Genomic DNA, 27901 nt, shown 5'->3' on the forward strand with positions numbered 1-27901 from the left:
TTCCCCGTCTCCTCAGAACAATGTCACGTGACGCAACGGCCGGAGCCGGAGGAAGAAGACGAAGGAGACGGAGGCGCCATTTTGTGCGTGCGTTTGTGAGGAGACGAGCGGCGGCGGCGGCGCAGACGATGGTTTAGGCGAGGCCGGCGGCGGGAGCGACGACAGTCAGCCCGGAGGAGCGGGAAGGGGGTCGCCTCCGCCGTCTCTGCCTTCTCCTTTGTCGCCTCGGCGGGGCCGCGGCCTGGCCGCCCCTCCAGGGAGGATGTCGGGCAGCTCCAGCAGCAGCAGCAGCAGCGAAGGGGGCGGCGGCGGCGGGGTCGGCAGCGAGGACGCGTGCCGCGACTACCAGTCGTCGCTGGAGGACCTGACCTTCAACAGCAAGCCCCACATCAACATGCTGACCATCCTGGCCGAGGAGAACGTGCCCTTCGCCAAGGACATCGTCTCGCTCATCGAGGCGCAAATCGCCAAGGTTTTTATACGCTCTACGCCGAATAACGCTCTAAGACCCCCCTCCCCTCCCCCACCCCTCCCCAAAAAAGGCCCCCTCCCTTTCTTAGTGGCAGGCAGAACGGGACTCTGCGTGTGAGCGAGATTCAGACAGACACATGTGCGAGTGCGGGTTCACACGTACGCTTCCTGAGTGGCAGGCAGGGAGGAGAATGGGACTCTGCGTGTGTGGTGTAGGTAGACACGTGTACGAGCGGGGGGGATACACACGCACGCCTTTGCGAAGCCCGCTGGCGTGACTGAAACGACGGGCGTTCTGCGCCTGCGCGTTTTGGGCACACATCTGTTCGTTTTGGACACGCGTTGGCTTTCATGTGCAGGCTGCCCGTGTCATACACGTGTACTGCGCGCGCGTGTGTATGGGTGTGAGTCCTTTTGGGGGTGTCTGTAGTTTTCTGAGGGTGAAGGATGGGGGGAGGCTGGCTAGTGTTGAGGAGATGAATGGCTGTTGCCTGGGCAGTTGAGGAGAGGCAAGTCTGTGGGGAACAGGACCCCGAAGGTGTTTGGGTGGGGTGGGGGTGGGGGGTGAATGGAGGAATATGATTGTCAGCCGTTGTTTGTTACATATTTTTTGCCCCACCCCTTAGATGCCCTTAGAGTAAGATCGTGCTAGGAAGACGAACCATCTAAACGCGTTGAGGAGAGTAAAACATCCGCCATGTTAGGAATCCTGAAATGCTTCTGTCGAGCTGGGGAACCGTTTTTCTCCCCGAGCTCTACCGCCACCCCCTAATATCAAGCAAGGTTTAAATATATGTATTTTAAATCCAGGTATGGTTATAAAGGCATGGTTAGAGTGTAGATTGTTCAGGCTGAGCTGGGAAGGGGGGGGGTGTTGAGGCATAGAAGGTATCAGGGAAAGGATTGTGAGAGAAAACTAGGAGCCCTGGTGGAAGTAATGGCTAGCAGGATTATTTTGTGGGGTTCAGGACCCAGAGTCATGATGTGATCCAGCTGTTTTAAGATTGGGGGTTCCTAGTATGGATACTGTTGAGAATGGAGAACAGGTGGCAGGAGGGGGGGGGACGGAAAGGGGCTAGATTAGAAGCAGGAAGAGGCTTTTAGGGCAAAACCCTGTTTATAGAACAGTCAATTACAGGGACGTTTAGATGAGAAGGGCAGATGACAATATGTCAGAATGAATTCATCCATAGGGTACACAAAAGTGGTGAAGAGATTGGGGTGGGGCTGATGTTTCACAGCAGCGTACCCGGTAAATTTGAAGGGGGAAGCCATCTCCCTCTTCAAACACTTATCCAGATATTGTGGTGGCTTTTTTCCAGCCTGCAGAAGTGAGGCACACAACATGGCGGCCTGGCAGTGACTGCGCAGCAGCAGCTCTGCTTCGCCTCTCTGGTTTTTCTCAGTCCTGGTTCCTGATTCAGTTACCTGGAGCATCTGATAAAATTCACAAATCTTATACTAATAATTTTAAGTACGAGGATTTGGGGAGAGGATTTGAAGGCGGCACGCAACAGGAGAGGCGTAGGGCTGTGTATGGGGTTGCTCTACGTCTTGTAATTTAAGAAGCTAGTGTAGTCTCAGGGTGTACTAGAAAGCTTTTTACATAGTATTGACAGTAGAATTCCCCCTCCCTTCTCTGTTTAATTCACTGGGGTCTTTGTGACGGGAGGCCACTGAGTGATGCGGTGGAGTTATGCCAGATTAGAAGGGTGAATGTGTGTGCGTGGCAGACTGGCTGGAACAGCCCATTCAGTTAATGCAGGGAAAAAGAAACTATGCTGTATCGGCAGCCTGTAGGAACCCAGCATGGCGCCCGAGAGAGGCGCATGATGCAAAAAAAGGAAGCGTAGGCAAGTCCCAAGCTGTATGTGTGCTGACATGTCAACCAGCCACACGTGTCAGATTTTATTACACCTTTCATGCCCAGGAGCTTTTGATCTTTTTTCTCATTAAAATAGCAAAAGGGTAATTCATTTCCTTTCCCAGTGAAAGACAGGTTCCTTGTCTTTTCTTCTCCCTCTCCCTCACATGTCCAGGTTGCTGGGTTTTTTTGTTTTACTAATCTGGGATTTTAAATAATAATATAATTTAATGGTGGGATGGGGAAAGTTGTTTATAGAAGGGGTTAGTTAACTTCAGCATATTCTCCAGGTACTTTTCCTTCTCATGGGTGGTGACATGGTTTCCCCAGATGTGTATTTAAAGATATCTAAAACCTGTACCTCTAATTGGATTTGCTTAGCTGTCATTAGTGGTGGGGATGAAACAGAACAAGTCTTGAGCTCTCTGAAAAAACACTTGAGAGTGTTATTTGAAGATGGGTTTTTTTTAGTGTAACACAGAGTGGTTTGATTACATTTTTAATAAATGATTTTGAAATGTGTGACTGGTATTCTAAAAACTGTAAATAAAATGTATGAAATATGTATTTGTCTTTTTATTTACCTGATGTAGTGCAGAATCTGTTTCCAAAGTGTTAATTGTTCTGTGTCCTGGGGTTGCAACAAAACAGTTATGTGGAAGGTTCAGATCTTTTGGGGAAGTATAACTGGAAAATCATGGATCCACACATTTTAAACACTCATATGTATGCCATTTAAAGGAGTGCTGTAGGCATTCAGTGAAGAAATCCAAATGTGTTTTCTCTGCAAGACAATCTTGTGGCTAATTGCCTTCAGTTTCTTGGTGGTTTATATTCCCTTCCTGCTTTCCACAACTACTGAGGGTAGCCTGATGTTGGTTTACCTTGATTTGGAGGGGACAGTCTTCAATTCCATTGTTTCCTTTTTGAGTCTGACGGAGGATTTGGCTAACAGATACTTTAAATGGACTATTAAATACTGGGAACCCTGAAGATCTGGTTGTGAAATGTGATGGTCAAAATGTTTAACTACTTAAAAGGGGAGAGGAGGGGTTGATTCCTTAATCTCTAAAAACCGAGCCTGTGATAGGCTTGCTTCATCATTGTGTCACATGCACATTCCACAGACCTGAGAGTATTATGGGAACACTGACCCTGCTTAATAAATTAAAAGGAAAAATAGCACATGCTTATCTTTGGGGGATAAGATTTTGGGAGTACGCTGTGGTTCTGTGACAGCTGTCCTCGAATGTCAAAACTATCACTTTTGGATAGGGTGATCAAGAGTGCTTCAATCTTTCCCAGTCCCTAGTATAACAACCAAAGTGGAATCCTGTGACAGTTTGCATATTATCAACTGGCATCTAAGCCAATTATTTTCCTCCCTAAATATTAGGTAGTTAATAATGTCCTGTACATCAAGTTATGGCCTTTCTTTGTTAATTTTTTGTAATGTGCCAGCTGATGAAAGCCCATCTGGTTGAAGCCTTGCTTGGAATAATTCACCCCTCAGAGAAAATGTCCAACAGCAGTATATCGATATGGTTTGAATGTTCTGTGTGTGAAGCCCTTCCATTTCTCCCACCTCTTCACACATTTGGGAATGGTTTGGGGGTGCCAACACTGAAATTCCTGTGTTGCCAGACTACTTTTGGTGAATTTCTTCACAACCCATTTGCTCTATTCAGTGGGGAAGGAAGTTAAAGACCATAAAGAGCAGTTCCTCCATTTGTCTGGACAGTGGGTTTTGACAATGGTTTGCGGGCGCTATTGGCTTCCAGATGTAAAAGTGCATGTGCCTACTAGATTTTTAGGATTGCTGGGTGGTCAATGGGAATACTGATTATTTCTCTATGAAAAGCCAGTCAATACACAGCCTGTGTTAACATATAATAATCCTTCCCAATAAATCTTTACACACTGATGCTTTTTGGAAACTTCCTGCCCCTTCCTGGTACGGATGAGACGTTAACATTCATTTTGACCAGAACTAAGAAGGCTTCCATTTTCTTTGGAAGTTCGATCTCGACGACATGCACAACTTTGGTACCTCTCGTGTTTGAAAAAGGTTCCTGCTGTTCCTTGGACATTGAGGGGGGCCCAGACTCCGAAGACTGTTTCCCTGTCAGTCTTTGATTCCAGTTGATCCTGTATGTTCAACACAATAATTCCACTGTGGATTTATCCTTTTTTTTAATCCAGTTGTGTACCTTGCACACAGCTTTGAAAAATGAGTGGGATTCCTTCAACTGGCTTGAGTTGCTGACGCCTGCATACCATTGGTTTGGATTGCAGCGAGTGACTGTATTCCAAATGTGGCTCACTCAAAGACTGGTGTTCACTATCTCAGCTTCAGTTTCCCCCCCTTTTGAGGAAAGCCCAATACTTTGCAGGACTTAATAAATGGATTCATGTTCCATCTTCTAAAGGTACCAGCAGAAACTAGCATGGCATCGTTTAAAATGTGCTATAGTAATAGAAGTACAAACAGCTGTCTTGTATACACACAGCAGTTAAAGTCATGCCATGGACCAATTCTACTTTCTGTGGCAAATACATGAATGCCCCCTTCATTTTAAAGGCTACACAATCTGCCCAGTGTAGCATAACAAATGGCATCTGTTCAAACTGAATTATATGCATCATCACTTAGCTTGTAATTGGTCCACAGTAAAGGTCTGGTGGTTTGGGGGGTTGGTAATGCCTTAATTTTGTTTTTTAGAAGACGAAATCAAAATGTTGTGTAACTAAATGTCTCAGTTTTCTTCTTATTGCTTCAGGCACCTGCTAATGAGAAACTTCCTGTTATGTACCTAATGGACTCCATTGTCAAGAATGTTGGAAGAGAGTATCTTTCTGCGTTTCCTAAAAACCTAGTTGCAACATTTGTAAATGTGTTTGAAAAGGTACATATAGACAAGCTTTCAAATTTGGTCCTGTGTAAATAAATACTTGGCAATCAGTCTTGGGCTTTCTTGGGTACTACAGTGAAAGGAATACAGTACAACTTATTTCATTTGTTCATGTTCGACGGATAAACTCAGAACAGCGTTTATGTAAAAATGTACGCTGTGAGAAAGATTTAAGATCCAGAATAAGGGGGTGACCCGCATGAAATAACTGAATGAATTGTTGTCCTTTTAACATTACCATTAATTACAGTATGCCGCTTCTTGGATGTGAATGCTTATTGTAGCTTTTAAAAAATGTAGCTAGCTAACTCTGAGGCCCCTTCCGCACACGCAAAATAATGCATTTTCAAACCACTTTCACAACTGTTTGCAAGTGGATTTTGCTATTCCGCACAGCTTCAAAGAGTACTGAAAGCAATTTGAAAGTGCATTATTCTGCATGTGCGGAATGAGCCTGAGACTTTAATGAATGATGGAGTTTTTTTAGTCTTTAAATTTTTTAAATTAACCATTATATTTTTAAATGCACAACTGCATAGTTCTCTACCCCTATTCATTTTGATTTCTACATCAATTTGGCTAGTTAATGTCCACATAAGGGAATTCTGCCTTTCAGAAGACTGTATATGTTTGTTACTTAAACTGACTCCTCAACAGTCCGGATATGGACCCTTTGTCTCTGAAATCACACAGCCTTTTCAGTTTGGTACCCAGGCCTATTCATATTTCTCTTTCTATCAGAGCCGTTAATAATACAAGGTCTTTCTAGTAGTGTCTATGTGGAGCAGTTTTTCAGTGCTCTATAAGCGACCTTTTGCCGTGAACAGCAGACTTGAATCTTCCAGGGTCTGTTCGTGTGGTCAGTCACTCATGCATCAAAGCAATCAAAACTCCACCTAACCTGTTCTTTACAATTTTGTTTAATTAAAAAAAATCCCACCTTTCCTACTGGTTCAAGGCGGCTTACAGGAAATGGCATTTGAGATGAATCTCCAATGGGATCTAAAATACAAATGGGTATCTTCCTACTATACATAACTGATCGGCTCTGTAGGTAGCAGAGACAAAAGAACTTTGATCCAAAACTTGTGGGACAGTTTGCACCTGATCCTTCAGAGAAAACTGCATAGATGTGTGTGGGATTGCAGTTAATGCAGCCTAGGTACATGTGTATCAGTTTAAGTGATCTGGATTGTCTGTATCTCTTCAAGGAACACTACATCAGCATTGTGATTTTAATCTTCCTTTGTGAGTGCCTTGAGGTGTCACAAGGCGAGATATAAATCTGCATAATAAATATATTGTTAATAATCTTGCAGTGGCCAAATGAGAGGTTTAGTGTATTGATGGCTACATCTTACAGACCATAATCCTTTGCTCACTTGTATAGGGACAGTTCTGTTGACTTTGGAAGGCTTAAGTACATACCTGGTGAGCAGCCCTATATTTGTGGGATAGTGCATCTATGAACTTGTTCTAAGAAGCATAGCTACTGTTTTCTATTAACTTGACAAGCCATAGAATTGTTCTGTTGTTCTCAGGTGGATGAAAATACTAGGAAAAGTTTATTTAAGTTGCGTTCTACGTGGGATGAGATTTTCCCTTTGAAGAAGCTCTATGCCCTTGATGTGCGGGTGAATTCAATAGATCCTGCTTGGCCGATTAAGCCGCTGCCCCCCAATGTGAATACTTCTAGCATCCACGTGAATCCTAAGTTTTTAAATAAATCGGTAAGTTGGTGTAACTGTTGTGTAATCAAACAGTAGTGCTCTCATAGTATGTCAGATCCTTGGAGTTTAGCAGAAAAGGCAGATGTGTCCGGTAAAGTTCTGGAAGGTTGCAGCTGCAACATCTTAAATGCCCAAAGTAGAATATCAGTTGCTTGCATACAAATGTCTGAGGCCTATACAGCTTCTACATTCTAGTTAAATGCAAAGTGATTAAAACATTTTTGAATTGACGTGTTGTTTCTCGTGCCTAAGAGTCGTGTTCTTTGCCGTTTTCTTGGTAGCCTGAGGAACCTCCTGCTCCTAGTTCTACGGCTTGCCCTCTTGTTATCTCTTCTCCAATTGTTCCTGAAATTCAAAAGAACTTGACGCAAGAGCAGCTAATAAGACAACAGCTACTGGCCAAGCAAAAACAGTTGTTAGAACTTCAGCAGAAAAAATTAGAACTGGAGTTAGAGCAGACTAAAGCACAACTGGTAAGTAGGACAGGTGTGCCCTGCGGTAGACAGGATTGATTCCCTCCACCCCAATCAGACAAGCAGTTGGATCCCAAGTTCTGCTAACAGTGCTTTTCTTGGTGTCAGTAGAAGGTCCCTCACACCAGAGGAAAGTGCCAAAGGTAGTGAAATGGATCTTTGGCATCTATCCCAAGATCTTTCATAGTCCTGCAGCAGTCCGTTCATTTCAGGTGACCTTTGAGGTCTAAAAACTTAACTATTGCAGTCTGCACGTGGAAACAGTCAATGGTAACTGCAGTACAGTGAGATTGGAGTGTTAATGGTTTCTTGTGTGATGCCTTCAGCATATCTTTCACACAGTTGGCCCTTCCATGTAAACTTTACCAGTGTAGCAGACTTCCATCCCAGCTGCATCGCTTGCTTCAGCCAGCGTGGTATAGTTTTTAAGAGCAGTGGACTCTAATCCGGAGATCCGGGTCTGATTCCCCACTCCTCTACATGAGCAGCAGACTTCTAAGGGGCGATCTGGACTTGTTTTTTCCCCACTGCTCTGCAAGAAACCTCCTATATGGGCTAGTCACAGTTGCCTATGAACTTTCTCGGCCCACCTGCCTGACAGGGTACTTGTCGTGGGGAAAGGAAAGCAATTGTCAGTCGCCTTGAGACTCCTTACTGGAGAGAAAAGGGAGCTATGAAAACCAACCCTTCTTTTGCTTGCCAGCATGTTCATTTTTCCCATCTTCCTGCAAACATGATTGGTATGGTTCACAAAAATTGTAATTAATGGGTTGGGATTAGACTTCTTGTAATTTCTTCATACCCTAGGGTAAATGTAATTAATACACCAGTAGCCACAAATGGAAAGCATTGTACGAATGTTCTTGGTTTTTACATTCATCAGGAACTGAACACATTTGTTGCTGCGCTTTGTGCTGTTTGTAGCGGTTCTTGCAATCTGCCACGTTTAATGGTTTCAATCCAGCTATTTACCAGTTTTAAACAAGGTCTGGCTTGCACAGTCCGTTGTAATTTGTTTGGGTTATTAGCCTAGCCAATGAAGACTTAAAAACATAGGAGAACCAATCGCCCCTGGAAATATAACACATCTCTCAGGATTTGGTGTTGGAAATAGCGTTTTAGACATTCACAGACGAAAGCATGGCAGAAGAATCCTAACAACTATGCTGTTTGTCCCGAAATAAGTTAGATGGCTTAGTAACATCTGTTTTGTAGAACTTGGGAATTACAACCCAAGCAATTTGTTCATATGCTAATGCCTGTTTGAATAACTGTACAAGACATCTTGTGCCGGTCAAATGTTTTTCTTGCACAAGAACATGATGATTTCTGGAGTATGTCTGTCCTAAATGTTTCCTATTTATTCTCTCAACCTTCTAGGCAGTTTCTCTGAATGTCCAGCAAAATACATCCAGTATGGGTTCAGTCCAGCCGCCTCTGAAGCCACATCTTCCACAGCCACCCCACATGCCAGTTAAACCTCTCCACCCAGCTTGCCTGCCTCCTGAAAAAACCCGTCTCTCTCCACTTCACGATGTCAAAATGGCCAACCGAGATCCTCGTCTGAACCGAATGAGTCAGCATCTTCCTCATGCTAAAGATCAGAGTCACAGGAAGGATTTTGTAATGAATCCCGCAAGTCAGCTCGACAAGCCTAGCAAGATTCTGCAGGCCGAAAAACACAACGCATCGAAACAAGAAAAGCTCAGGCTGGGGGACAAAATGCAGAAGAAAGAGTACGATCAGTTGGATTCAAAGTTGAAATCTCCATCTCCCTTGCAAAACAAGCTTCTTCACTCTAAAGACACCAGAAACCAAGAGTGCGAGAATATGAGAGCGTCTGAGATGAGCAAAAGAGACCCACGGCTGAAAAAACATCTTCTGGATAAGCCCGAGGGTAAAGATGATGATGCCAAAGAAAAGAGAAGAAGTACAGAGAGAAAAGATAAAGAAGAACATCGATCTGTTGGCAGCAGGAGTAAAATTATTAACGGCGTGGTCCAAAAGCAAGATGCCAGCATGGAAGAGTCGGGAAAACAAGGAAGGTCAAGTACTAGGAAGAGGTCACGTTCTCCTCGATCTCGGTCGCCGTCTTCCCATTCTCCGAAACGAAGAGATCGGAGATCCCCCAAGCGAAGGCTGCGAAGCCTTTCTCCTTCGGGACCAAAAACGTTGAAACCTCGGCAGTTGGGTCCCAAGCAGCCCCACCCGGAAGATTTTGGGCAAGGGTCCCGGGATGAAAGGGGCTCTAATAAGAGGAACCTCAAACAGGAAATGAGGGATTCGAGGAGGCCAAAGAAAATGCACGAAGACCGGCCGCAGGAGGGGATGAATCAGCACTCTTCGAGAGCAAGTTCAGAACCCAAAGAAAATGTGGAAAATTGGCAGGGTTCCAAGTCAAGCAAACGGTGGAAGTCTGGTTGGGAGGAAAATAAAAAGTAAGCTGGTATTTATGATCACCAACAAAGGATGTAGAACTAGCTGTGCTGTGGCTCTGCTGAAGAGACAGTGGGTTGGATCCAGTCAGCTGCTCCGTTGGTGAAAAAGAGAGGAAGGGACTCTTTTACCAACACAAAGGAGCTATTCTGGGAACCGTGGGGCCTTCATGTGGGAACAGTAGTGGTTAAGAACAGGTGCATTCTAATCTGGAGAAACCGGGTTTGATTCCCTGCTCTGATGCTTGAGCTGTGGAGGCTTATCCGGGGGAATTCAGATTAGCCTGTGCACTCCCACACACGCCAGCTGGGTGACCTTGGGCTAGTCACAGTTCTTTGGAGCTCTCTCAGCCCCACTTACCTCACAGGGTGTTTGTTGTGGAGGGGCGGGGGGAAGGGAAAGGAGTTTGTCAGCCCCTTTGAGTCTTCTGTAGGAGAGAAAGGGTGGATATAAATCCAACTCTTCTTCTGCATGGCCAATAGCCATATAAGGGGAGGGAGTGTTGTAAGGAGGAGACTTTTGGCTGGATCCAACCCAATACCTCAATCAGAAAGTAAAATGCTGTTTTAAAAATCAACACTGTTATGTAAGGAAGTAGCTGTGTGGACAATAACACGTTTCCTTTATTGATTTTAGTCCTCAACCTGCTGAAGACCATCAGGGACTTGGTAAATCACCTCACCCAAGGCACAGGGACACCTGGGCAAGTAGTAAAGGTGTGCCGGCACCTCGCACACCAAAGCAGCACCGATTAAGCGTGGATGCTAACTTGCAGATTCCCAAAGAATTAACTGTGGCGAACAAGAGAGATTTGCTTAAGAAGGTAGTACATTATTTTTTTCCTTGTTTTTTTTTTAAACGAAGATACAGACGTATGCCTATCTGAAACTTGTCAAATGTTACAATGTTCCTTCCCCCTCCCCCCTGCCCAGGCAAACGAACGCATGTCGTCCGGGGAAATAACGCAAGATGAGTTCCTGAGTTTGGTTCACCAGATTCGTCAGCTCTTCCAATACCAGGAAGAAAAACACAGATGTAACGTGTGGGATAGCCCCTCAGCGGAAAAGGGCATTTTGAAGAAGAAGCCTCTATTGTCCGATGCCGATTTAATCTATCATGAACACAAAGCTAAGCTAATACGGACGCAAGTTCAGCATTCGTTTCCCAGACTCAACATGCTGGATCCTGACGAAATGCTAGACTATCACCTAAGTGACGCGTTTCTTTCCGAGTTGGAATGCGAGCAAACGAAAAGCAAACAGTTTGGGGAGCGATCAAGGCGGCATTCTCCTGTGAGTGGCAACAGACCATACTCGGATAATTCAACCCATGATAGTCGGAGAAGGCACGACGAACCCAATTCTTCAAAAGGTACAAGGCAAGGGAGGTGGGGGGTAAACTCATGGAGAATCTGGCTATTGTGGGTTTTCCAGGTTGTGTGGCTGTGGTCTGGTTGTTTTTGCTCCTAATGTTTCTCCTGCATCTATAGCTGGCCTCTTCAGAGGCACGTCACAGTAAGATGTGTTTCTTTCAGGGGCACAGAAGGCAAATCTTACCATTGCAAACCTCTGAAGATGCCAGCTATAGATGTGGGCAAAATGTTAGGAGCAAAAACTACCAGGCCACAGCCACGCAGCCTGGTAGACTCACGACAGTCAGATGATTTTGGCCGAAAAAGCTTTTGATGATTTGTGGAGAATCCATAGATTTGTATTTTGGAAGGCTCTTATGGTCAGAATCAACTGGCTGTGTTGAGTTTCTCTAGGCTATGTGGCCGTGGTTTGGTAGTTTTTGTGCCTAACATTACTCCCTCATCTATGACTGACATCTTCAGAGATATGTCATGGTGAAATGTGCTTCAAGCACATCTCGCCTTGAATACCTCTGAAGATCCCAGCCATAGATGCTGGTGAAGCATTAGGAGCAAAAACTACCAGACTGTGGCCACATAGCTCAGAAAACCCACAATAGCCAATCCGTAGATTGTAGAGTTCTACTTGATAGGAAAGAAGGATCGTGAAACTGGAGCAGGCTGCATATTTGAACCGGGGGAAAAAGAGCCCTGGAGATCATACCAGTAGTCCATCTAAACTAACATCATGTTTCCTCTGGTGGCCAGCCAGATGCCTCTGGAAGTCACAAATGCAACCTACAGTCACCTGTTCCCCTGTAACTTCTACTCGATTGTGGTTCTTTACGTGCAGTCTCCCCATTAAATATATATTTTATGGGTAGATGTTCTTCATACCAATGATTGGTGACTAGTGCATATATGCACAAAATGGAAAACTCTGGTTATCTCAACAATTGAAGAATGGTGGGAGCAGGTATTAGAATGACCAGAAAAGGCCAAGTTTACAAGCTGTTAGATGATCGGAAACCCATGGTAGAATATATAGATGAAAAGAAAAAGAGATTTGCCGATGACTGGTTTTGAAGGTTAATGGACTTTTAAAATTAAGAACGAATAGAGAAAAATGTGATGTTTATCAATTTATAAGTAATGTTTATAAAGACAGCTTTGTTTATGCTGCTGAAAACCAAGAGATATCCTTACCTTCATTTAATACAGACGAAGTTGAAAGTCACTGTGATAAATGTACATATCTATATTTCTAAACTTTGTAACTTTTTTTGGCTGACAAAGTGTTTTTAGGTACAAATAAAAACGCTGAAACCCAACTTTTATTTTCTTAGCCTCTAATAATGCCTTTTCTTTTCCAGGTGTTCGAGAAGAGCAGAGATCTCCATTTAGCGACCAGTACAAGAGATCGAGATACGAAGATACAGAGAAACATTTTACTGAGAGTTCAGGAGCACGGTTTGGGGTCATCGATGGAAAGCCAAGATTTGGAGGCCTGATAGAGGAAAGGTCTCATTTTGAGGGCTCTCCTAGGCATCCCAGTTCAAGGGCAGGCGGAGAAGGACAAGCGAGCCATTTTGAAGGGCCTGCTAATACAAATTCCAGAATGGAAGGGCCACCAGCACAGAACAGTTTAAGGTTCGAAGGGGCCATGGGGCAGCCAACATCTCAGTGTGATGGCCCACCAGGACCGTCTGGAGGAAAAGGTTCTCTCCTGTTCGATGGACCACCAGGGCAGATGGGTGGTGGTCCCCTGAGGTTTGAAGGGCCCTCAGGGCAGGTCGGTGCAGGGTCTGCTATACGTTTTGAAAACCCTATGGGGCAGCCAACTGGAAGCTTAAGATTTGAGGCACCCACAGGTCAAGCTATGGGTGGCATGAGGTTTGAAGGGCCTCATGGTCAGCCACCAGGCGGGTTGAGGTTTGAAGCGCCCCATTGCCAGCCATCTACTGGAATGAGGTTTGAGGGACCACACAGTCAGCCATCTTCTGGGGTGAGGTTTGAAGGGCCTCTTGATCAGACGTCAGGTGGGATGAGGTTTGACGGCCCTCTTGGTCAGCCGTCAGGCGGAATGAGGTTTGAGGGTCCACATGGCCAGCCTTCGAGCGGAATGAGATTTGAAGGGCCTCATGACCATTCTGTGAGACCTCACGGTCCCCCAGGAGCTGGACTGAGATTTGACGCACCCCACAGTCAACCGGTAGGTCCTCATGGTCAACCTGGGGCTGGGCTACGGTTCGAAGGGCCACTTATGCAGCCAGTAGGGCCCCATGGTCAGCCAGCAGGTAGTTTGCGCTTTGAAGCCCCCCATGGTCAGCCCTTGGGCCCACCTGGTCAGCCAACAGGTGGACTTAGATTTGAGGGGCCCCATGGCCAACCTAGATTTGAGGGGCCACACGGACAGCCAGGGATTGGTCCTAGATTTGAGGGCCCCACAGTCCAATCTGGAGGTGGACTTGCATTTGAAGGGCCGATGAACCAAACTGGCCCCAGGTTTGATTCCAGATTTGATGGCCAGCCATCACTTTTGCGAAGACTGGACGGATTGCATGTACAGCCCGGTCCCAGGTTTGAAATGGGGCCCGCACAGCAGACTCCACCTCGGTTTGACGGGCCACCCGGTCAGCCTGTACAGCCCAGATTTGATACGCCGATACCTCAGAGGTTTGACGACCCTCAGCATCAACAAGCAGCACGATTTGATCTCCCTCTCGGTCAAGGCCCGAGAATGGAGAACGTAGCAAATCTCCCCGCCTCAAGGCATGAAACGCCGCCGTATGGACAAAGTGGACCATATAACGAACCTTCCAACCAGCCTTATAGTGGGCCGTCACAAGGAATGCCATTTCAAAGACCAGAGCAAATGTTTGATTCTCCTCAAGGACCAAGTTTCAGCGGGCCGCCCGTTTCCACAGCACAGAACTTTCCTAATGCACTTAACAGGGCCCCTGGACATTACTATGACGACAAGAACCTTCAGGGACCTCAGTTTGGAAACTTCAATAATATGGCGGGGAATGTTCAGCAGCAGGTAAGAGTTGCGTAGAATTTCACTTTGCTTGAATAATATTCAGATCTGCTTGTGTGTACTCTTAGACAGCAGTGAAATACATTTACAGGTTGAAAGTATTTTAAATGTTCTTGCAATAAAGTGAGTCAAAGGATTTCAGGGTGTTTAGTTGATGAAAGTGGTTTGTTTCTGTTTGTGAGCTAGATCTATGGAAATACAGAAAATCTTGTCCGTTATAGGCACATAAAGGTTTGACGTGCTCCCCCCTGTATTTTTCTCTCCCATTTGAACGGGGCCACTTGGCACACTACCTATATTGCTTAATAAACCCTGTTTAAAGGAGAGCCATAATGCTTGCCAGGTTTAATGTTATGCCTTCTGCCTTGTTAAATGGCAGATTTAATAAGCAAGAAAAGCCTAAAAGATTGTGCCCATGTAACGATGGCTCAGTTGAATCTCTGGCCCACCAATTACTACACTGTCTCAGATTCAAGGAAATCAGATCCAAGTATGTGAATCTCACTCCTTTACATTTACCCCATCTCCCCGATTTAATTAGATTACACTACTTGTTGGACAACCCTGATCCTTCTCTCTGTATGATAGTGGCAGACTTTCTCCTGGAAATTACTAAACGCCAGTAGATTTCCTTCGACCTGTATTGTATATGCTTTTTAATCTGTTTTTTATTACTGTTGTACTGTTGTCTATGCCAATAAAGGCTTGCTTCTTCTTCTATAAAGGTTTGACTCCTTTCCCCTAAAAATTATATTTTCCTATAATGCCGGAACCTTTTCTGCAGGATCCAGCCAATTAGTGATTTTAAGGAATACATAAAAGAATTCTTGTGTCCGAAGAAATATTTAACAAAACAGAGTGCATCTTGTGCATACTAATATATTGGTTTCTTTCTAATTGGTTTTAACGTGAAATCATGATAGGGACAGTTAAACTGATATAGTCTTTCCATCACAGGCTGAGTGAAGTAAAACAATAATTTATTGTAATTTTGTCCATAAATTAGGAAAATTCAGCTATTGCTGCTTATGTTCTTAATAATTCATTTTGGTGTTTAGCAATTGTGGATGATATAATTTGTTCCAAAAACCAATTTGTTTTAATTTGACTTTAATATTAGCATTTTAATTTTATTCTATGGAATTTTACTGGTACAGCGCTACACTTCTGTAAATGGTTTTGTTACTGCTGTGCCTACATTGTAGTCAGTTGCAAAATAAAATCTATTCGTTGGTTTGAAATTAAGTGGTAAGATAACTGGACTCTAAGCCATTTTTTCCCCCTTCCATCAGATGCCTGTTATGCCAGTTGGAGCTGTTCAGCCTGTACCTTTCAGTCAAGCGCAGCCACTCTTACCAGTTCATGTTCAAAATCCTGGTACCTTTGTCCAGACTCAAGCAGGTAAGTGACTGGAGCTTTTGTTGTGCGTCTGAAAACCTTTCTCATCAGAGGCCTGCCTTTGTTTACCTTTGCACTTTCCGCTCCCAGGCTCCACAACTGTGTTGTGCTTAGGCTCTTTTGAATAGAGCAGGGGTCTGCAACCTGTGGCTCTCCAGATTTTTATGAACTACAATTCCCAATCGGCCATGCTGGCAGGGGCTGATGGGAATTGTAGTTCATGAACATCTGGAGAGCCGCAGGTTGCAGACCCCTGGAATAGAGTATTTAGGCCAAGCTGGTTTGCTTGTCATCTTTACAGGTGGCTCTGGGGCTAGACAGGAGGAGGTCTCTGAAATTCAGATCTCATATCCAGTGCCCTGGCTCTAATCCAAAAGTCTTCGTCATTGCTCTATATTGGACCTGTTGAGTTTTTGAACTTGTAATTCTTTTTAAAATCCTCTTTTTGACACCCAGGGCAGTTTTGGGGAGGGGGGGGGTAAGACATGAGAGCCACGGACCACTTTTCTAAAGCCACTGTTCTCTGTGGGCAGCCTTTTGTGCATGATGTGACAGTGGGTGCCAGTGTGTTGGCAGAGGCTTCTGATAGCCACGGGACTGCTGGCTTTCCTTTGGGACGGGGGACCTGTTTGTGGGAGCTGGTAATGTAGAAGTGGGATAAACAGGACTGCAGTTGTGGAGAGATGGGAGAAGAAATGGTCACGGGGTGGGGAAGGGGGGATTGTTGAATTGGGGGTGGGGACAAAAAGAGTGAGTTTTTGGTGCTGGAATTAGTGGCATCTGACAGAGTCCTTAGAGTGTAAAGGTCAGAGAAAGTAATGGAGAATGGAAGTTGGCAGTTCATGCCAGGAGGACCAGATGGGGTCAAAGGAAGATTTAGCAGGTATCTTATGGCGGGGGCGGGCTGCATTGGTTTGTCAGTTCTTGTCCCAAATCCTTCGGCTTTGTGATGATCGGATGTGTTGCATTCCTCTGGCACTGGGAAATTTTGTATTTACTGAACCAGGCAGGAAGCTTTTTGGAACATTCCTATGAGTAAGTTCCTGACCATTGGGCATTGAAAAGGTGATCATAAAGGCTAGCCCAGGGGTGTCCAACTCTGGCGCCCCAGATGTTCATGGACTACGATTCCCAATTGGCCATGCTGGCAGGGGCTGATGTTCATTGTAGTCCATGAACATCTGGGGCGCCAGAGTTGGACACCCCTGGGCTAGCATGTGCCCAGCGAGAAAGTTAATTTTCCCCTGGAATTGGTCATGTTCATCTTTGCCATTAAAATCCACGGGCTGTTTTATCATTTGCTTGACTTAGGAAAGAGCATACATGTGGAAAGGGGATAGAAGTGAGTGACTTTTAAAAAATGGTGTGTGGGGGGGGGGGAAGGTCTGAGGGCTAGCCGTATGATTGTTTAAGCCTTTACTGTTGTTGACATGGAAGGATATTGCATTGCACTTTCCGGGAGAAGGTACTAAGTATGGGTTGGAAATGTTTATAACTTTCTAGGAAACGCCCCACTTTCCTACGCTGATAATCATCTTGGACAGCTTGATGTAAACGAGTTGTACTCAAAGCTGCTTTCAACAGGAATCCTTAAAGTTTTACAACCTGATGCAACTTCCTCCCGTAAGTATAGTTTTCACCCTTGAAGCATTTGTGCCGAACCCTCAGCGATATTAAACTTTGATGATAGGATGTCTTATATGATTTATAGTTGAGGGCACTGTTTAAAATTTGCAGTAAAAAAAATGGCTTTCTTTTTTGCTGGGCAGAAGCTGGAAAATTGTGGACAAGATCCTTGCCTTATCTATGTATGCAGCAAAACCGGAAGCATCTTGTATATCATTTGCTTTTTTTCAACCCAAGAGGCAAATGGTAGAATGGTTGGAGTTAGGATCTGGGTCTCATTTTCACTGTGCCACGAAGTCAGTGGGTGACCTTGGACCAGTTACACATTCTACGCTTAGCCTACCATTCAGGGTTGTGGTGAGAATAAAATGGAGAAAGGGAAAATGTTGGAAAGTATTGTCGAAGGCTTTCGCGGACGGAATCACTGGGATGCTGTGTGGTTTCCGGGCTGTATGGCCGTGTTCTAGCAGCATTCTCTCCTGACGTTTCGCTTGCATCTGTGGCTGATATCTTCAGATCCTCTGAAGATGCTTCTCTGCCCAAGGCTCTGGAGAGCGCCTGCCTGCCTGAGTCGTTGGTGTCTTCTGTGTGTGCTCCAGTAGCAGCTTCCATGTCCACTGAAGCCGCCTGAGCAGGGGGTGGGGGAGCGGTGGCTCAATGGAGGAGCCTCCACCTGGAACTAGAACACGCCATACAGCCCGGAAACCACACAGCACCCCAATGTTGGAAAGCTCTGACTCCCCATTGGGTGTGGAAGGTGGAAGATAAATAAAATACGTGGACTAGAGGTTTTAAAAGGATTCTTTAAAATGCCTGTTTGTGATAAGTGTGGTTTTTCAAAAGAAAAGAAAGAAAAGTCATCCTGACCTTTCTTACAAAAATTGCTAGATCAGAAATGTAGCATTATATCCTAGATATGCCTGTTTTACAGTATCACAGTTCTAGAAGCATATGTGCCTTCTTAACACAGGCAACATCTTTTTTTTTTTAGAACCCAGTGAAGTTTCCACCCAGCCAACTCTGGAGGAAGACGAAGAGGACCAGGACCAGAGTGAAGATCAGGAAGTCCCAGACCTCACTAATTTTGTAATAGAGGAACTGAAACAGTACGTAAATCAGTTGATAAGGATTCAAATACTAATGTAGCTTGTGAAGTAGGATATTCTATTGAATTCTATGTTGCCATGGGACAGGGCTAAAATGGACTTCTTAGATCTAGATTCAAAGTGTGGCAAGGATCTTCATAAGGACAGGGAGCTGCTGCTGGATCCCCACTACTTGGCCATGGCTTATATACATTTCTTTGCTGCGGTGCCTCTGTTCCTACAGAGCATTCATGAGTGAATTATGCCATTGAGAAACTCACTGGTCTCTTTTTAGATACTTAGAATCATAGAATCTGAGAGTTGGAAGAGACCCCAAGGGCCATCAAGTCCAACCCCCTGCAATGCAGGAAGACACAATCAAAGCACTCCTGATAAATGGCTATCCAGCCAAAGACGGTGACTCCACCACACTCTGAGGTAGTGCATTCCACTGTCAAACAGCCCTTACTGTCAGGAAGTTTTCCCTGATGTTTAGGTAGAATCTCTTTTCCTTCACCTTGGACCCATTACTCCTGGTCTCTGGAGCAGCTCCCTCACCAAGATGACATCCCTTCAAATATCTAAACATGGCTGTATACTTTCCAATGTGAAAACAAGCTTTGTCTTGTATTTTTTTTTGTTTATGCTGCCTGATATTTTTGAAGTCCCTCCCCCACCCCCACCCCGGTTTCCTAAAAGCAAGCCACACTAGCCAGCTGCTAAGAAGTTTCTGACTTGCTTACAGGCGTCACGACAGCGTTATCAACCGGCTGTACACCGGCATTCAGTGTTACTCTTGCGGCATGAGGTTCACGACATCGCAGACAGATGTGTACGCGGACCACTTGGACTGGCACTATCGCCAGAACCGCACAGAAAAAGACGTCAGCAGGAAAGTCACTCACAGAAGATGGTACTACAGTTTGACGGTAAGGGCTGGCTCTAGCAGTGGGGGCTGGGCATAGAGAATGAATTTCAGGGCGTTGTGATGGATGACAGTAAATGTTTATAAAATGGGAAGGTAGTTTGCACTTCTAGCATAACTTTCCATATGCCTTCAAAGCTTAACTCGGCTGAAAATTCTGAAAGTTAATCAGATTTGTGATAGATTTGTAGTAACAACTGTAGGAATGCCCTCAAATCACTAGCAATTTTTTTGCCTGTAATCTCCTTTTCAGATTGTTGCTGATTTCTCCCTCATTGACTGAAAATATAATTACTTCCTGGGCCAAATCCTGCCTTCCTAAACCAGTCTGGGAGTTGCTTTGTCCTTTCAGCACTTCATTAACACAGTACTGCCCTCTGATGGTTACAGCAGGTCATGGCGTGGTTGAAGCTGCCTCACCCTGTTGCTCTAAAAGTATTTATTGTGCTGTGGCTAAGAGCCAAAACACAAATGTGTGAGCTTAACAGGCTTGAAATCCTAATACGAGATGAAAGCACAAGTAAATATTAATAGCAGTCTGATAAGCTAAGTTTGAACAGATCAGGATTTGGGGGCCAAGCAGGGTGCCACCTAGAATCATAGAGTTGGAAGGGACCTCCAGGGTAATCTAGCCCAATCCCCTGCACAATGCAGGAAATTACCACTGCCACGCCCCCAGTGACCTCTGCTCCATGCCCAGAAGATGTTTTTAAAAAACCCTCCTTTAGGATCCCTGGCTAAGCATGGTGTGGTGGTTAAGAACAGGTGGATTCTAATCTGGAGAACTGGGTTTGATTCCCCACTCCTCCACCTGAGTGGCAGAGGCCTATCTAGTGAGCCAGATGTGTTTCTGCACTCCTACATTCCTGCTGTGTGATTTTGGGCTAGTCACAGTTTTCTCAGAACTCTCTCAGCCCCACCTATATCACAAGGTGTCTGTTGTGGGGAGAAGAAGGGAAAGGAGCTTGTTGGCCACCTTGAGTCTCCTTACAGGAGAAAAAGGTGCGGTACGAATCCAAACTCTTCTTCTTCTTCTAATCTGGCTTGGAGGAAAATTGCTTCCAAACCTCAAAGTAGCAATTGGCATTACCTTGGGTGTGAAAGAAAGGGCCAGGAGAACTGAGCACTGACCTGCCTTTTCCTGCCCCTCCCCACCCAAATTCACAGAATCAGCATTACTGTCAGATGGCCATCTTGCCTCTGCTTTAAAACCTCCACTTGGATGGGAAACAGCCAAAGAAGGCTGGGGTTGCTATGCGGAGGAAGGCAATGGCACCCCTAACCCTGAACTCATCCCATGGATGGGGTTGCCATGAGTTGGTTATGGCTCAATGGAATGTTCCGAAATGCGTTCACCCTTAAAGGTTGAACTGAACATCCACATGTTGCCGCCTCGTGGGTGCACCTTGATTGTAAATAGCCTTTGTGTGAACAGACGACTATGGGTGTATTCTAAACCTGATAATTTAAAGTGCCTGTTGCTTGCCGCTTCTCCCTTTCTGGCTTGTTGCCGGATTTATTGACAACAAGCTTGCTAGGAATAAATTATTTCCTAAGAAAATGTCGCATTACGTGGCCATCTGGACCAACCCTAAATATTAAGGATTAAGATTAGTGTTGTAGGACGAGTGCCTCTTTTTTTTCCCCTCGAGAGAGCAAGGTTTCAAATGGTTATGGCTGATTCCTAACAAAGGTGGAGTCAATTTCATCCAGTGACACAGAAAAAAACTTGATTAAACCCTGGCTTCCAATCCCATACAAACTCAATCTTCTACCTGTCCCTCATCTTTAATGGAGTTGCCACCATGTGGTTGTATTTTCAACTTCATGATGTTTGTGAATGCCATTGTATACTCTTAATAGTGTTAAGGTCCTTTTTATTCCCAGATGCATTGAAAGGAAAGTTGAATTTCAGCACATAGGCGGAAAATGACAAAATTAGTATTAAGAAATCTTTCTGCCATCTTTGCTGCCCAAGGGAAATACTCAAAGGCTAGATTATTTTGTCTTGGCTGTTGGTGGCATGCTGTAATTTGTAACAAGCCTTTATTGGCATAAAATAAACATACAAAATAAGCATACAAAATTTGCCCATTATTGCTCACAGTTATAGACACTGGTACTAAAATATATACATGGTCCTTCTGTAACTATAGGACATTCCTTCAGCTAAGTTGACTCACTTAAACGTCATCGGATACTGACAGAAGCTAGAAAAATTACTGCTGGCTATATGTGGTCATAATACATAGACATTGATTGGTATTCATCTAGACTTACGTCTATTATTTTTAGCAGAAATTTTGCTACATTCTCGCACACTGTGGGATCCATGTTGTTCAAAAGCATAGGTATCTTAAGAGCATCGGTTAGATTGTTATACAGAAATGGAATAAGTGCAGATTGCGACATTCTGATTTTTGCAAACCTTACACAATGAAAGAGGGTATGATCGAGTGTCTCCACCTGACCCATATTGCATGAACATAGCCTCCTCTGTTTATCAATTTGTTGATATCTGCCATAGAGCAGCATAGAAGGCATTAGATTGAATCTGGCCAGTGTTAAGGCTCTTCTTAATTTAGGGTTGGTGATCCAATGTAAATAATTGGCCATGTGTCCTTGTTCAATTGGAATAAGCATCGTCTGGTGGCATGCTGTATCTCAACCCCTCCTTCTTTTAAATGTCCATGCTTTTACTTTGGGATTTAGTCAGCTCTACACTGGATTAATAAAGCTCATTTCTTTTTGAACAAAGCTTACAGGGAGTTGGTTATACCCATGGAAAAAGTAGCAAGTTAATGTTCATGGTTCAAGTTGTGTCAAAGTTAGGTCAGAGATGTATTGTGAAATCAGAACTAAGGTCTCTACATATTTTTCTTCAGGACTGGATAGAGTTTGAAGAAATAGCTGATCTAGAGGAGCGTGCAAAGAGCCAGTTCTTTGAAAAAGTACATGAAGAAGTTGTGTTAAAAACACAAGAAGCTGCTAAGGAGAAAGAGTTTCAGAGTGTTCCTGCAGGGCCTGCTGGAGTAGATGAGGTAAAAGAGACCGGGCGACTTATTTGGGGAGAGGAGCTGTTCCGAATTCTCTAGGTTCTTAGTTCTATTTTCCCATAGCTAAGTGATATTGTACATTGGTTGTATGTGTGTGTAGGGTGGTGATGGTGTACGAACTGTCTTGATCACACGACTTTGCTTTTTGTACAACAGCAATTATAAGTAAAAGTACATTTTTGTCAGCTAACTGAATCTCACCATACAGATTTAAGGAAATCTGAAAAAGAATTTAATGTTGGCATGAATACTGTTTGCCCTGTCTTCAGTGAGAAATGAAATATATTCAGAAATGCCACACTTGCAGTAATTAAGAGCATAGTCACAAGGCATTAAAGTTTCTTAATAAAAACCTAAGCAGTATTGCTTGTTGGCAGTGTGGCGTAGTGGTTAAGAGCCGGTAGACTCTAATCTGCAGAACCAAGTTTGATTCTCAGCGCACCTTCATGAGTGGCAGACTCTTATCTGGTGAACTAGATTTTTTTCCCTGCTCCTACATTCCTGCTGGGTGACCTTGGGCTAGTCACAGTTCGCTCAAGACTCGCTCAGCCCCACCTGCCTCACAAGGGGTCTGTTGTGGGGAGAGGAAGGGAAAGGAATTTGTAAGATGCACTGAGTCTCCTTGCAGGAGAGAAAGGAGGCAGAGTATAAATCATAGAACCACAAAGTTGGAAGAGACCCCAAGGTCCATCGTCCAACCGCTTGCAATGCAGGAACACACAATCAAAACACTCCTGACCGATGGCCATCCAGCCTCTCTTTCAAAACCTCCAAAGAAGGAGACTCCACCACTCTCTGAGGTAGTGCATTCCACTGTTGAACATCCCCGACTGTCAGGAAGTTTTTCCTGATGTAGGTGGAATCTCTTTTCCTTCACCTTGAACCCATTACTCCTGGTCCTAGTCTCTGGAGCAACAGAAAACAAGCTTTCTCCCTCACCACCATGGCATCCCTTCAGATATCTACACGTGGCTATCATGTCACCTCTTAACCTTCTCTTCACCAAACGAAACATCCCCAGCTCCCTAAGTCTCTCCTCGTAGGGCATGGATTCCAGACCTTTTACCATTTTGGTTGCCCTCCTCTTCTAGTCCGTGTGTGTTGTATATTAGTGGCAGTACCAGCCTGTGAGGGATAGATTTGTATTTGCAATTTAAAATTGAACGAAGGCTGTATTCAGGATTTTGGTGGCCTCTTCTGAAATTTCTATGAAGTCTCCTAGGTGACCTGGGAGTCCGTTTCTCTCACCTGATTCTACCTCACTTGGTTGTTGAAAGAGTGAAAGAGAAGGCAGGACAAGCCGCAGCTTGCTGTCGTCCTGAACTCCTCTTAGCATGAACTGCTGGGCACGGATTGAAAAGCTAATGTCTGATGCCCTTTGAGCTGAACCTTGTACCTCGCACATCCAGTCATGTTGGGTGCGGCTGAGAACTACCTCCTCAGTTACTCAACCACTTTAATTACAGAGCGTATTTGCCCATTTCTTGGTCTGACTAAGCACGGCTTCTCCCCCGAGCAGGGAAATGTCGAAAGGGTCATTAACTTGCTTTTCCGGTGTGCTTTTTTCCCCCCAGAGCTGTGAAATTTGCCAGGAGCAATTTGAGCAATATTGGGACGAGGAAGAGGAAGAGTGGCACTTAAAAAATGCCATTAGAGTAGACGAAAAGGTAACGCGGGCTGGTTTTGGGTGCCGGTGGGGTTGGAGGGGGCTTCATCGACTGCTGTTTCAGTCATCTCATCCTGGATGTTTTGTTGAGGAGGGAAACCGTTCCTTTTTGGTGGCTAGATGCTGATAGCTCTGGTAGTCCAGCTTTTCCCTCTGCTACTGGTCTGCTTCCAAGCCCCATTCCAGGTGTTGGTTTTGTCATTTAAAGCCCTGCATGGCTTAGGGCCGGGATATCTGAAGATCCACTTTCTTCCATACCTTCCTGAGAATTAAGATCACAGGGTGTGGCCCTCTGGACTGTCTCGCCAATCAAAGGAGCTTGGCTGGTGGGCACATGAAAGCAGGCCTTTTTAGTGACAGCCCCCTACCAGGGAGATGCACCTGGCCCCCTCGCTGTTGCTCTTCAGGAGGCAGCTAAAGACTGCAATTTGACAGTTTATATTTACTGGCAGTCCTAATTGGAGTTTTTTAACTGTGACCTTTTGTGTGTGTTTTTATAATCGTCCTTTTATTCATATTGTTTTTATTGTGTTTTTTTAATTGTTTGATTTATTTTGTAAGCCACCTTGGGAGAAAGGTAGCTAATAAATGTTTTAAATAAATAAGAATGAAATAGATTTTTAAAGGTGGAGATATTCCTTGTGCACAAACTGGTTCATTCCTGATCCATGGGGTGAGGTCACTTGCTGACGTTTACTAGGCAGACTGTGTTTACAGGACGGTCTGCCATTGTCTTCCTCATTGATCTACACTTTAGCCCCAGAGCAAACTGGGTAGTACTCCTTTCACTGACCTTAGAAAGAGGAAACCTCGATCAAACTTGAACCAGTTACTTGCGTCGGGATCGGACTCAGGTCATAAGCAGAACAGCAGCGGCGTAGGAGGTTAAGAGCTCGTGTATCTAATCTGGAGGAACCGGGTTTGATTCCCAGCTCTGCCGCCTGAGCTGTGGAGGCTTATCTGGGGAATTCAGATTAGCCTGTACACTCCCACACACGCCAGCTGGGTGACCTTGGGCTGATCACAGCCGAGTTCTCGGAGCTCTCCTACAGCTCCCCCACCTACCTCACAGGGTGTTTGTTGTGAGGGGGGAAGGGCAAGGAGATTGTAAGCCCCTTTGAGTCTCCTGCAGGAGAGAAAGGGGGGATATGAATCCAAACTCTTCTTCTCTTCTTCTTCTTTTAACTGCAGTATCACACTGCAGTTCACCACTCTGCACCATAAGTTAAAAGTAGGTCTTGCCCAGCACATGTGAAATACTGGCCAAAAGACTCGAGTTCGGCCGAAATCAGAAGTGGGCTAAATGAAGCTTCCAGCACCAGTTGGGATTCTGTAAAGGTAGAAATTGCTTTGAAGCATTGTCCTGTGTACCTTTTAAAATATTCAGACGCCATGTTTGTTTTTTCTTTCTCCAGATCTACCATCCATCGTGTTACGAAGATTATCAAAATGTAAGTTTACCCTCATTGTCCAGCATCTTAAGCACTAATTTGTTGCATCCCTTGTGGGCGTGTGGACCAAATCCACGAGCCCTGAAGTCTTAACCGTTAAAATGCTAGCACATCACGTAACTCATATAAGAGGAAGGAAAGCAGTCGCTGTCCTTCTAAAACTTGCTCTTAAACATGTATAATTATGAACCTCGAAGACACTACTGTTGTCGACTGCTGAAGGAGGTTTGATAATGAATTTGGGTGATTTTTTAAAAGATAGTTTGAGATAGATATGACTAAAGAGGACTTGACCTGGGCGTACAGACTGCCGCGGTGGTTAAGAAGGCCCAGCAAAGACTGTACTATCTTAGACAGTTAAGGAAACAACAACTGAATGGAAAACTCCTGGTGTCCTTTTACCGCTGTGCTATAGAGAGTGTCTTAACCTACTGCATCTGTGTATGGTTCTCCAGTTGCACAGTGGCGGATAGGAAGGCGCTCCAAAGGGTGATCACTACTGCACAGAGGATTATCGGCTGCCCTCTCCCCTCCTTGGAAGAACTCTATAATTCCCGAAGCCTAAAGAAAGCCCAAAATATTCTGAGAGATCCGTCTCATCCAGCACACTCTCTTTTTGAACTGTTACCATCTGGCAGATGATACAGGTCTATCAAAACTAGGACAAAGAGGCTTAGAGACAGCTTCTACTCTAGAGCTGTGGTGATGCTGAATTCCGGGGCTTCGTGTTGATGTGTTTGGGGCTGTGTAGCGATGGGTGGAGGAAGGGGAAAGTGAGGATGGGGTATGAGTCTGAAATTATGTGCATCGAGGAATGCTGCTGTAAATTTTCGTTGTGCATGCACAACGACAATAAATGCTTATGCTTTTGTAAGATAGTTTTTCGAAGATGAAGGCAGAGGCTGGAAAGTGTTGTTAGATGGATGGATTTAAAAAAGTGAACGCTGGGATTTTTTGGAATGCCAACGAGACTTAACAGTTCAGCAAGTATAATTTAGACTGTCCCCACTGATTTACATGTTGCGAAAGCAACATTTGATACCGGCCTTTCACTTTGGACTTGTTGGGAAAGCTGCCATGAAAATGTTTCCGAGATGATGAAAAATACCAAACGCGGCATTACTTTTTTGCTTACAGACCTCTTCATTCGATTCGACGCCTTCTCCTAGCAAGACCCCCGTGGAAAACCCACTAAACATGATGTTGAATATTGTCAAGCAAGAGGTTCCGGATTCCTGCAACAGTCCCCAAATCAAAGAGGAGTCGGAGGAAAAGCTTGACGAATGTATGGCTGGGAGCTCGTCGGTGCTTGCCGAAATTAAAACGGAACCTGAAAAGGTTGAGTCGGTTTAAACAAATTTGACTTTTTTTTAAATTGCAGAGAAGCGCTACTGTGTTCTAGCTGACCCTAGAAGGCAAAAGAATTTTTATATGAATAAAATGTCCTCCTGGGGCAGGGCCCCAGCTGCTTATCGGGTTAATAAATACATTTTTGTATTTGAATTTCTTATTGCCTGCACAGTGTCAGGTGTCTATTGTGTGGAAGTTCTGTCGATGGCGTACCAATTCAACAGGATTAGACTGTATATGTAAGAAGAAATGGTATGATTTTTTTTTTTCATTTGTGGAAATGTAAATTATAAATAAAAAGATATTTTTGCTATCTATGGAGTGTAATGTTTATGCACACCATTCAATAAAAAAAAATGTATTTCTGTTTTGGTGGTGTTTTGATGGAACTGAATTCAGGCTTTGGCAGAAGGCCTAATCCTTCGATAGGATTCTCGGAAGAGACGACAAGACAGACTGTTTTGAATTCATAGGGAAGTTAAGGAGAGCATTGCCGTTCCGGAGGAAGTTCCTGCTAACAGCGGCTTGGTGTTTTCGTAACCTGCATTCATAACTACATTCTTAACAGAGAAGGCTAGGAGGCAAATATAACAAAAGTGATTTGTGCTTGACTTGGAATCCGCACCAAAAGTTTACAACGAAGAGCCCTGGGCTACACCCAGAGCTGCGTTCTGAATCCACTTTTCTTAAATTACTACTTTCCCCTTTTCCCTCTAGCCAACACATCAGAACTTAGTTCGGCCAAAGGAATTTTCTTTCAGTTTTTACGAGGAGAAAAGTGTAAGATTTTTGCAACGTTGGTTTAACGTTTTTGTTGATTTATAGCTTGGGTCTAGGCGGGAAAGGGATTACCATGAGATGTTAATATTTATTTCGTGTAATAAACTAGAGTGAAGCATATATACCTGTGTTTGAATCTGGTTATTTCGTGTGTGTTTTTTGGGAACCCAACACGTGCCTCAACCAGGGACTGAATATCAATGTATCTGTTGCCCCCCCCCTCCCCCCCACACACACGCTCTCGCCTTACTGGTGCAGGAAGCTTGAATGCAAGCTTCCTAAAGCTG

At 44.5% G+C, this 27901-nt stretch overlaps 1 protein-coding gene across 2 annotated transcripts; it reads left to right on the top strand.

The window, feature by feature from the left end:
* On the top strand, positions 1 to 27734 carry PCF11 (PCF11 cleavage and polyadenylation factor subunit). 2 transcript variants are annotated; one of them, XM_048493010.1, is made up of 16 exons: positions 1 to 472; positions 5116 to 5241; positions 6789 to 6977; positions 7259 to 7450; positions 8831 to 9888; positions 10523 to 10709; positions 10819 to 11257; positions 12611 to 14280; positions 15570 to 15678; positions 17179 to 17298; positions 18293 to 18407; positions 19132 to 19315; positions 22197 to 22352; positions 23942 to 24034; positions 25449 to 25484; positions 26622 to 27734. In XM_048493010.1, exons 1-16 carry the CDS (start codon positions 263 to 265, stop codon positions 26835 to 26837), a joined length of 5100 nt encoding a protein of 1699 aa, XP_048348967.1. In that variant the 5' UTR covers positions 1 to 262; the 3' UTR covers positions 26838 to 27734. The 2 variants fall into 2 exon arrangements, with proteins under 2 accessions (XP_048348967.1, XP_048348968.1); XM_048493011.1 differs by lacking the exon at positions 7259 to 7450.
* Positions 27735 to 27901: the final 167 nt, after the last annotated feature.

Source organism: Sphaerodactylus townsendi, linkage group LG04 (assembly GCF_021028975.2).
Source record: "Sphaerodactylus townsendi isolate TG3544 linkage group LG04, MPM_Stown_v2.3, whole genome shotgun sequence".
Classification (NCBI taxonomy): domain Eukaryota; kingdom Metazoa; phylum Chordata; class Lepidosauria; order Squamata; family Sphaerodactylidae; genus Sphaerodactylus; species Sphaerodactylus townsendi.

Bases quoted from the DNA above. Each gene is read 5' to 3' on its own strand.
- PCF11 (XM_048493010.1), top strand. From the start codon at position 263: ATGTCGGGCAGCTCCAGCAGCAGCAGCAGCAGCGAAGGGGGCGGCGGC. The intron at 7,451-8,830 runs GTAAGTAGGACA...TCAACCTTCTAG, and splicing joins AGCAGACTAAAGCACAACTG to GCAGTTTCTCTGAATGTCCA. The intron at 18,408-19,131 runs GTACGTAAATCA...ACTTGCTTACAG, and splicing joins GTAATAGAGGAACTGAAACA to GCGTCACGACAGCGTTATCA.